Genomic DNA, 12044 nt, shown 5'->3' on the forward strand with positions numbered 1-12044 from the left:
TCCAAAAGATATTTAGTCAGTCCCTGTGGTTAATCCTCATCTCAGGTCTTTGCATTTGCTTCAAATCATCAAAGCCACGCATTATCCCTTTAGGGTCCAGGGAAAGCCTAAATAAAATGAATAAGATCTAAATCAGCATAACATTTAGAAACAAAATTGAAGCCAGAAGAGAAAAGAAAGGTCTGTATGGATGATTTTAGTAGTCATATGTGTCAGTTGCTAAAGTTCATGTTGACACATTTCTTAATTATCATAAATAGATATAGGTAGCAAATTATCACATGCATTTTTTCCCTCAAGAGCTGTGAAAAGTATTTGTTTTAAACAGAAATAAATCAATACTGACAATTAATTGAATGAAACACTATTAGAAGCACTAGGTTATGAAAGTATAGGACTAAAAATCATCTTTTCAAGGATTTGAATGCATTCTATTACAAGACTAAGTCCTCTCAGTTTCTGTTGAAGTCATCTAACTTCAAATACTGTATATCCCTGGATTTAGCCTTTGACTTACTGAAGAATTTCTATGTAGGAACGTGGTTGAGACTGAGTTAGTTTCAAATTGTGAAACCAACTTGTCTTAAGAAAGTAAAGTTATATGCCTCTGGAAGCTACTTAGTGAACTATTGTTTATCAAAGTAGAGTTACTGAGGCTTTGTTCTGTAGTCACAGAAGTTAGAGGATTCTGGGAGCACTTTTAATAGATAGAAACAATTGATCCTAGTACTTAATTACCAGGAGTAATTGATTAAAATTGGAAGCTAAGGTATTGATACTCCTTCTTTATCCTACTTTATCATCTGGGGCAGTTAGGTGGTGCAGTGGAGAGAGCACCAGTGCAGGAGGACCTGAATTCAAATCTCACCTCATTCACTTGACACTCACTAGCTGTGTGACCTTGGGCAAGTCACTTAACCCCAATTGCCTCATCCTGGGTCATCTCCAGGCATCCTGATGAATACCTGGTCACTGGATTCAGATGTCTCCAGAGGAGAAATGAGACTAGTGACCTGCACAGCCCTCCTTCACTCAAAACAAAGTCAAGTGCAAGTCATGTCATCACTTCTCTAATGGCATGGTCTTCTTTGGCAATGAAGGACAAACACACTTTATCATCAATATGGCAACAGTCTCTCAAGGAATGACTCAGAAGTGACCAAAGATCTACAGATTCTTATTTTAAGGTCCTAAGTGCCTAATGTTACCCACGCTGTGCTTACCTGAGAACTTCTGTGACTTTCACCAACTAACAAAAATTTCTAGTTAAGGCTCTGGCCAATTTAGATGTGATCATTATCCTCAAAGTGTGAGCCAATATATGTCAATGATATCTGACAGTCTCTGATGCTTTCACGTGTGGCAAAATTGCTATATCTCTATGTTGAAAGTTAGGAAACAAACATGAAGAGTATTTATTTTTCATATGATCTTGTGAATAGGGAAATGTTTCTGCTAATTTCATTCTTTCTTATTTGTCTTAAAACAAATATGGCAATCACAGTCTTATTTATTTATTTTCTTGCCAGTAGTTTGTAGGATCTGATACTGTTAACAGTTCTGCTACTTTGCTTTCTTCTGTATGATATTTTACGTATAGAAACATATTTGATTTCGGTACCTAGCCAGTTGGTAATTTTTGAAAAGTTTAAACATATCTTATTGATATATTTTAAAGATTTTTTTAAAAATAGGCCATACATGTAAAATTATGTTAAACATATTTTCATAATAAGTCATGTTGCGAAAGAAGAACCAGAATAAAAGGGAAAAATCATGAGAAAGAAAAGAAAGGAAAATAGTGTGCTTGATCAGCATTCAGTTGCTTCTCTGGATGTGGGTAGCATTTTCCATCATGAGTCTTTTGGAATTGTCTTACATCATTGTATTACTGAGAAGAGCTAAGTCTGTCAAAGCTAATCATTGCACAATGTTGCTGTTACTGTGTACAATGTTCTCATGGTTCTGCTCACTTCACTCAATATCCATTCACATATGTTTTTCCAAATTTTTCCGAAATCTGCCTGCTCATCATTTCTTTAGGAACAATAGTATTCCATTACATTCGTATACCAGAACTTATTCAGCCATTCTCCAATTCATAGGCATCCCATCATTTTCCAATTCTTTGCCACCAGAAAAAGAACTGCTATAAATATTTTTGTACATATGGATCCTTTTTCCTTTTTTTAATGATCTCTTTGGGATACAGACCTCATAATGGTATTGTCGGGTCAAAGGTTATGCACTTTTATCATCCATTGCGTATAGCTCCAAATTGCTTTCCAGAATGGTTAGTCTATGCCTGGTTTCCACCATACTACGTTTTCCAGTTTTCCCATCAGTTTTTGTCACATAGTGAGTTCTTCTCCCAGAAGCTGGAGTCTTTGGCTTTATTAAACAGTAGATTACCTCAGTCATTGCTTACTGTGTCTCATGTATCTAACCTATTCCACTGATCCACTACTCTTTTTCTTAGCCACTACTAAGTAGTTTTGACAAGGGGCAGCTGGGTGGTGCAGTGGATAGAGCACCAGTGCAGAAGTCAGGAGGAGTTGAGTTCAAATCTCACCTCAGGCACTTGACACTCACTAGCTGTGTGACCTTGGGCAAGTCACTTAACCCCAATTGCCTCATCCTGGGTCATCTCCAGTCATCCTGATGAATACCTGGTCACTGGATTCAGATGGTTCTGGAAGAGAAGTGAGGCTGGTGACTTGCACAGCCCTCACTCAAAACAAAGTCAAGTGCAAGTCATGTCATTATTTCTCTGGTGGCATGATCTTCTTCAACAAAGAAGACATACATACAGTTTTGACAATTGCTGCTTTGTAATACAGTTTTAGATCTGGTACTGTTGCAGTTTGGTGTTCTGCGAAAACTGAAATGTAACAGGGTGAGTCTGTCTGGAAGGAATTCAAACACTCAAGTCCTCTTTCAGTAAAGGTGGCAAGGTTTATTGTAAGTAATATCAATAGAATGGGACAGAGATTCTTAGTGAGTCTGCAGCTTGAAGAGGGTGACAATGATCCTTTCGTGTGTGTGTGTGTGTGTGTGTGTGTGTGTGTGTGTGTGTGTGAGTGTGTGTGAACTGTGAGAAGATTTGGATGGAATTAAGGAATAGTATGTAGCCTGGAGGACCCAGGTGCAACAGTGCCACAGTCAAAGAATGAAAACATCTAAATGGAAATAAGGAGTATCAAAGTAAGCTAATTAAGTAATCAAATATATGGGCTGGGGTGGACCATATGCCTTAGGCAAAAAGTCAGTGATCTGGGCTGCTGAAAATGTGTGGGAAAGTTCAGGGACTTGCTTCCAGAGACATAGTTTTTTCCTTTAGGAGTCCAGGTCCCATAACCCCATCAATAAAGCTAGACCACCTTACCTTGCATTTCCTTTCATTAATTCCCTTAATGAATTTTGTTTCAGATGAATTTTGTTATTTTTTTCTAGCTCTACAAAATACTTTTTTGTTAGTTTGATGTCATTTTTATTACATTATTGATTGGCCTACCCAGGAGCAACTGATATTTTCCCAGTTATTTAGACCTGACTTTATTTGTGTGAGAAGTGTTTTATAATTGAGTTCATATAGTTCCTGGGATTTTCTTGGCTGGTAGACTCCCAAATATTTTATATCATCTGTGTGTGTTCGTTCTTTGTTACCAAAGAAGACCATGGCATTGGAGAAATGAGGACATGACTTGCACTTGACTTTATTTTGAGTGAGAGAGGGCTATGTAGGTCACCAGACTCACTTCTCCTCCAGAGCCATCTGAATCCAGTGACCAGATATTCATCAGGATGACACAGAATGAGGCAACTGGGTTTGAGTGACTTGCCCAAGGTCACACGGTTAGTGAATGTCGTGTCTGAGGCAAGATTTGAACTCAGATCCTCCTGACTCCTACACTCGTGCTCTATCCATTGCACCACCTAGCTGCCCCTGTAGAGTAGTAGCAATCAGAGGAGTGAAGGGGATGTATTTGAGAGAGGTTTCAGAGGTGAAATCAATAGGCCTTGCCAAATGCCTCAATATGGGTAATTACATTTGATTTAGTGCAATTATCTACTAATAAGGACACATTCCCTTCTCTATTGTAGCTAATGATACATTTCAATTGAGACCTTGATATTTGGGGGAGTTATGCTTATATAGAGGTTTCAGAATGATGATATAACTTTAGAGGTTTTTATGAATTAAGGACAAGCAAGGATTTTATGACATAGGATGAGGGAAACAGAATTTTTTATGGTTTAAAGATTTAAGGACAGGGCAGGGAAAATAAATTAAAGATTAAGGGGCAGGGAGAGCACAAGACAAGGGAGACAAAAGCATTCTTTTTGTACAGGTTTAAAAGTTTTATGGTATTTCAAGAAAGGACTTTAGGACTCCCTTAAGAGTTACAGAATGAGCCCTAAACCCTCTCAGGAGGGTCTTCACAAAGTACTGCAGAAACAACTCTTAATATTCTTTTTTACACTTAGGGCTTCATTTGTATCCACATCATTGAGGAGCAAAAGATGACTGAGTCTGTGAACCTATTTGATTGGAAGGTACCTTAGAACCAGCAACGTCCTAATGCAACTCTTTCTTCCCACCCACAACCTAGAGAGGATTTACCTAAAAGAAGTCAGAACTGCCCCTGGAATCTGACTGGTCTTAACTTCCCTGATGGACTTTCTTCTTCCCATGCCTCCAGCCAACAGGAAGTAGGTCCAGGACAAAACTGCAAAATTGACTTCAGGTCCCGTGGTGCAGTTTCCCCATTCATCTACTTCTGGGGGCATCAAAAGTCCAAACTACTTGGATTTTGTACCTCTAGGTGGATTCTTTAGAGCAATGGTGTCAAACACATAGAAACAGATCCCTGTGAGCTGGGTATTAACTTATAGAGCCACACATTAGCATTATCCATTTGTATTTTTCTTTAGTGTTCAACATTACCCAATTATATTTTTATATTGTTCTTGTTTCACTAGTGTCACTGAGAGAAAAGCTAACTATAACCTTGTTATATATTTTTGTGCTTCAACAAAGTAAATCTCCTTTGATTCAGTGATTTATAACTGCCTTATTTCAACCCATTATTTAACCAGAACTAATGATGGCATTAGAGTTGGGTCTCCAATAGATCAAAATAAGAAAGGTAAGAAGGATAGCCTTGGGAGGAAGGATAAAAGGTTGTGTTTGAATATTTTGAGCTTGAGATGCCCATAAGACATTCATTTGGAAATGGTGAAGTACTACGGCTCAGGACAAAGACTAGGGTTGTATATATACACAATCATTTTTGTTATAATGCATGTTTTGAAAACATAAATTTGTCCCAGTGTTGCATTTGCACTATTTTTTTTTTGTGAAGGAAAACTGCACCACAGTTGCAGGACATGAAATTTATCATTTATATTGTCTATAGTTACTTTAAATGAAATTTCTCTTTATATCTCTTGACACTGGGCTTTGTTAAAAATATATAGAAATGCCAGTGGTTTATGTGGCTTTATTTTGTATCCTGTCACTTTGCTAAAGTTGTTAATTATTTCAAGTAGCTTTTTGGTTCATTCTCTAGGATTCTCTTAAGTGTACTGTGATACCATCTGCAAAGAGCAATAGTTTTGTTTCCTCATTGTCTATTCCAATTCCTTCAATTTCTTCTCCTAGTGCTACAGCTAATGTTTCTATTACAATATTGAATAGCAGTGGTGATAATGGATATCCTTGTTTCAACCCTGATGTGACTGGAAATGTTCCTAGCCTTATACACAATGCTTGCTAATAGTTTTAGGTAGATGCTACTTATCATTTTAAGGAAAACTCCATTTATTCCTATACTCTCATGTTTTTAATAGAAATGGGTATTGTGTTTTGTCAAAAGCTTTTTCTGCATCTATTGAGAAAGTCACTTTTTTTCTGTTAGTTTTGTTATTTATGGTCAATTATGCTGATAGTTTTCCTGATATTGAACTAGTCTTGAATTCTCGGTATAAATCCCACCTGGTCATAGTGTGTTATCCTCCTGACATTTTGCTGTAATCTCATTACTATTATTTTATTTAAAATTTTTGCACTATAATCAATAGGGAAATTGGTGCTATCTTTTGTTTTTACTTGACCTATATTTCCCACAACTTTTATTCTCCACCATCTCCCTGAGATCCACTCCTTAAAAGAAAATTGGAAGAAAAGATAAAGAAAAATATTCTACAAAACAAATAGAATAACAAGAGTTTGATATAACTACTTCTACAAAGGATAAAGAAAAATGTCTTCTCATCATTTTATTGGGGTGTGCATGATCATTATAACTGTTAAAACTGGGTTTTGATTGTTTTTGTTCTTTCTATTTACATTTTTGTACTCATTGTGCATATTATTTTTTTCTGATTCTGCTTATTCATTTTATATCAGTTCCTCTTCCAGTGATTCCAATATCTTTCAATGATTCTTTATATATACCCTTTACCACTTTGTACAGTATAATGATATTCCAATATATTCATACCACAACTTGTCTAGCTAATCCTCAGTTGAATCTACTTTGTTTCTAATTCTTTTCTAAAACACAAAAAATGCAGGTCTTTTGTATATATGGGACATTTATCTTTTTCAGTGATCTCCAAAGAAGATTGAAGAGTAGGGGTATTTTATGGGTATTACATAAAGGAAAAGTCTTCATTTGAGTTTTTACTCTGATAAAGAGACAAAACTCAGGACAAAGAGCATTATTTGTAATGGATTCAAGGTGGGACCAGCTTTCATACATAACTTTAAGACAATTCAGACAGGTACACCTCAGAAAAAGAGGTTGAGCCCTTGAATCTCAGTTTTTTCCCAAGGTAGTAAGAATGCGACAATTTGCAAGTAGGGGTATGTGACAAAGAGCAGGTAATACAAAAAGCTGCAGATTTGTTGTCTCTTGCCCCAACAGAGCCTCCCTCACCCAACAGTGATTGATAAGTAGGGCTGGAATAATGGATCAACACTAGCAACATTTTTGTGAAATTCCAAATTGCTTTCCAGAATGGTTCTATCTATTCATAGTTCCAGCGATAGTCCATCAGTTTGCCAGTCTTCACACAACCTCGCTAATTGATTATTCCTATCTTTTGTTATCTTTGCCAGTTTGCTGGACATGAGCCAATTTACTTAGTATTGTTTTAATTTGTATTTTTCTTGTTAGAAGAACAATATATGTCACAAAGATGATTCTAAGTCTAACTTCTCTATGGTAGTGGTTCTCAGTTTTTTTGTCTTACAACCATTTTATACCCCTTAAAGATAACTGAGAACCCCCATCCCCAAAAACTCTTGTTTGTGTGGGTTGTATCTATCAATATTTATTAATACTATAAATTAAAATGTCTTTATATGTTATGAAAACAGTTTTGATTTTGCAGATCCCTGGAAAGCATTTCAAGGATCCTTAGTTGTCCCTGAAGCACACTTTGAACAAAGTGCTCTAGGATGCTCCATTTCATAAGAAAATGCTGGACAGCCTGTTTGATTAGCTTTCAACCCAGCTGTCTATAGGAGTTACAGATGGGTAATCCAAAAGCCACTCTTCTTGAGAGTCCACTAGAGCATAAAGTTCTGCAGGTGTTCATAGACTCATCCTCCCATGTCAGTTTACACTTCTTACTTGCTGGACAATTCTCATCAGTTGCTGCAGATTGCTTTTTCCCTCACACATTTATGAACTCCCTCTCAATACAAAATTAACTTGGTGGTGGCAGCAGCAAAAATGCTTTTAGGGAAAAGTATCTGTAGCTATTTTCTGTCATCTAATCATAAATTGAGTGGCTAAAAACAAAGAAATTCATTGGTCAACCAGTCAGTCACTACACAACCACCTCAATTTAGAGCAAACAGTTTTAGAAATTTACTTGAAAATGTCCTTTGTAGTTTAGAACTGAGAGTCCCTACTCCAACATAAAAACAATCCTGAATTTGAGGAGCAAATTCAATTCAATTCTATCAACATTTATTAAGTATTTGCTGTGTGTCTGGCACTTTGCTAAGCTGTGATGATATAAATAAGAAAAAAAGACAGTGCCTTCCTCAAGAAGCTTACAATTTAATGATGGAAAACAACACATAAAAGGAAGCTGAAAAGGGTGGGGTAGGGTGTCCACCAAGGGGCGTGGTATTATGTGGTGTTGCAGCCAAGCAGAAAAACTGATGGGTAAAAGTTACCTGGAAATTTGTGAGCCTTCCCTAAGGGCAGGTTTTGGAAGGGGTTTAGTGCTCCAATGTCCATGGCAAGGGAATTGAGAATAAGTTGAGAAAGCTAGAATATCAATAATTAGTGTATTAATGAGAGAGCAGGTCATCAGTTTATCCTGTGGTGGGGTGGTGTTTTGTGGAATAAAGTCATGCAGAGTTGTTGATGGAAAATGAGTAATAATTGGCAATGAGGAGAAAGCAGATCTTCTTTATTCTGATTCAACTTCCCTCTGCCAGGGAGAATGACTGTGATTCTGGAAATGACAGAGCAAAAATGAGTAACAAGTTGCTGATCGCCAAAATAAGTAAAAGAGCATTTTCAGATGTGATAATCATTCAAAATCGAGAGCCAGACTTTAGAATTACTGTATCACAGTGTTAAACCAAGATGTTCAAGAATTCAGTAATATTGCTCTCACTAAAAGTAAAGATATGATTTTATCAACATCTGAGTTTTCAATAATTTTCATCTTATAACATCCATGATATATAAGTATAGTAGTACATGTATGTATATGAGTAAATATTTTTGAATATGGCTATAAATTGATATCTTTTTGTTATTTGATCATTTTCAGTCATTTATGACTCTCCATGACTCCATTTGGGGTTTTCTTGGCAAAGATGCTTGAGTGGTTTACCATTTCCTTCTCTACCTCTTTTACAGATGAAGAAACTGAGGCAAGCAGGGTTAAGTGACTTGCTCAGGGTCACACAGCTAGTGAGTGTGTGAGGATAGATTGGAAGTCAGGTCTTCTTGACTCTAAGCTCAGTGTTCTATCCCCCCCATCCTATTATCTACAAAAATAATAGTTTTGTTTCTCTTTAGCTATGTTTATTATCAAAATTAATTTTTCTTGTTTTGATAGTATAGCTAGAATTTCTAGGACTATGTTAAATGCTAGTGATCAAAATTGAACTCATTGATTTTTCCATAATCTTATTGTAAAGGCCTCTATTTTATCTCCATTTCATGTAATGCTGGCTCCCAGTTTTAGATAGTTTTTTTCATATTAAAAAAGGCATTTAGTCCTATGAATTTTAATTTTTTATGTCATTTTTTAATAAAAATGCTTGTAAAAATGAAAATTCTGCATCCATTAATTGTGTTTTTTTGTTCTTCTTAATATGGTTTGTTATTTTTATAGCTTTCCTAATTCTGAATGAATCATTCTTGGTTATAAACCCTTCCTGGTCAAAATGTACAGATATTTGTTATGGTGCTATAGCTTCTTTGCCATATTTCCTTTAAAGTTTTGCATCAATGTATTTTAGGGATATTGGTCTATAGTTTTCTTTATTTGATTTGTTTCTCTCTCAGATTTCTGAATTGTATATGTAATATTAGAATCAACTGTTCTTTGAAAATGTTTGATAAAATTCACTCTGTAAATCCTTCTGGTCCTGGCCTTTTTTTTTTTTTTATTCTGGAAATTCAGTTATTGCTTGTTCAATTCATTCCTCTGAAATTGAGTTATTTATATTCTCTATTGTTTCTCTTGTTTATCTTGACATTTCATGTATTTATAGATATCAATTCATCAATTTAATTTGTCACTTTCATTTAGTCAGTTTTGTTGATACCTAATTTAGCAAAAAAATTTGGAAAATAATACTTTATTTCTTAACTTGTGAATGAAACAAGTATTCCTTAAGTATTTACTATGTAGGCACTGTGCTAAAGTCTGGGAATATAAAGCAAGGCAAAAAAAAGCATATGCTGTGTAGCTCTCTTTGTGGTGGCCAAGAACTGGAAATCAAAGGGATGCTTATCAATTAGGGAATGGCTGAACAAGTTGTGGTATGTGAATATAATGGAATATTATTGTTCTATAAGAAATGATGAACAGAAAGACTTCAGAGAGGCCTGAAAGGACTTATATGAACTGATGCTGCGTGAAAGGAGCAGAACCAGGAGATCATTGTACACAGTGACAGCCACAGTGTGTGAAGAATTTTTCTGGTAGATTTAGCCCTTCACAGCAATGCAAGGACCTAAAATATTCTTAAAGGACTCTTGAAGCAAAATGCTGTCCACATCCAGAGAAAGAATGATGGAATTCGATCACAAAATGAAGCAGAATACTTTCTCTTGTGTTATGTTTTGTTTGGTTTGGGTTTTTCTCATGGTTTCTCCCATTCGTTTTAATTCTTCTGTGCAACATGACTAATCATTAATAAGAATGTATGTGTAGAACCCATATAAGATTGCATGCTACCTCAAGGAGGAAGTGAGGAGAGGGGGAGAAAATTTAAAACTTGTGGAAGTGATTGTAGAAAACTGAAAACAAATAAATTAATTAAAAACGTTGTCATTTATCATTATGTGTCTCTTTAAAAATCAGACTAACCTTTTTTTTTTTTTTTTTTGATCCCTCTTCAAAGTTTGAGGTTTGGTCAAGTCTGTGTCTGTTTGTTTGTTTTCAATTTTATTAAATCCTTTCCCACTGCACCACATTCATCCCTAACGAATTTGTTCTAGATAATCAGAAGTTTTTTTTTCTAGGTTTAAAATTCCATGATTTATCTAAATATCTAAATAATTAGACTTTTAACCTAAGATGATATATTTCACAATTATCAATGTTATGGAATGAACACCAGACTTTAGAGTGCTGTCCTCTGGGTTTGATTCTTATCTCTGTCATGGCTGTTAACCTCTCATAGTTATGGTTTCTTCATCTGAAAAATGGTGATACTTGCACCACCTACTTACAAAAATAAACAGAACTTCTCCAGCATGACTGTGATAACATTTAACAGGAAACTTGAGTATGTCAAAACCAAGAAGGAAGTAACACCATTCTGAGAATTAATTCTAAAACTTTGACACATTAACTCTGTGACCCTGGGCAAATCACAAATTCTCTAGCCTTAGTTTCGTCATCTATAAATGAGGAGTTTTGACAAAATGATCTCTAATATGCCATGTAGCTCTAAATCTGTGATCCTATGAGTTTAAGAGCTCCCCCTAAAACTTTCTAGGAGGCAATTTTTTCTATTGTTTTAATACTGCCTCCCCCCTTTTGTCTTGTCCATTGTGTTCCCAAATTGACAACTCTTTATGCTTTCTGTTCTCTTCTAGGTACTGGAACGTTGCTTTTGGCTTAATAAGTGGCTATGGCCACTAGCATGGTTGATAGTGCAAACCACTTACCCTTTTTCTTTGGCAACATCACACGTGAAGAAGCAGAAGATTACCTTGTCCAGGGGGGAATGAGTGATGGACTCTATCTACTTCGCCAGAGTCGCAACTATCTGGGTGGCTTTGCATTATCTGTGGCTTTTGGAAAGAAGGCTTATCATTACACCATTGAGAGGGAGCTAAATGGGACATATGCCATTGCTGGTGGGAGGACCCACACGAGCCCTGCTGAACTCTGCATTTATCATTCTCAAGAGTCTGATGGTCTGGTCTGTCTTCTGAAGAAAGCTTTTAATCGGCCACGTGGAGTAGAACCCAAGACTGGTCCATTTGAAGATTTGAAGGAAAACCTCATCCGAGAATATGTAAAACAGACATGGAACTTGCAGGTAAACCGTTTACTATTGCCAGTGAAAAGAAATTTTTTTCTATTTAAATTTCAATTAATTTCAAGAGTCATTGCTTTCACCATAACCCTTCACAATATATATATATATAATATGTATATATAATATGTAGATATATATGTATGTATTAAAATGGTAGTATTTCAATAGGCAGAAATTTAAATAGCTGTTGACTTCAGCAGATATGTCTTTTTTAAAAGGTAACTTTTTTTTTGCAGTCACATCAGATTTTAAGAGATGTTTAGAGTTTATTATTTTCTTGCTG

General features: G+C 35.7%; 1 protein-coding gene across 4 annotated transcripts in view; it reads left to right on the top strand.

The window, feature by feature from the left end:
- Positions 1–12044, top strand: part of SYK (spleen associated tyrosine kinase) — a 249456-nt gene that overhangs the window by 131917 nt on the left and 105495 nt on the right. For all 4 annotated transcript variants that reach the window (XM_072611766.1, XM_072611782.1, XM_072611759.1 and 1 more), the window contains exon 2: positions 11313–11761. In XM_072611766.1, the coding sequence (XP_072467867.1) occupies positions 11348–11761 (414 nt within the window). In that variant the 5' untranslated portion in view covers positions 11313–11347. The remainder of the gene's footprint in view (positions 1–11312; positions 11762–12044) is intronic.

Source organism: Notamacropus eugenii, chromosome 1, assembly GCF_028372415.1.
Source record: "Notamacropus eugenii isolate mMacEug1 chromosome 1, mMacEug1.pri_v2, whole genome shotgun sequence".
NCBI classification, from domain to species: Eukaryota; Metazoa; Chordata; class Mammalia; order Diprotodontia; family Macropodidae; genus Notamacropus; species Notamacropus eugenii.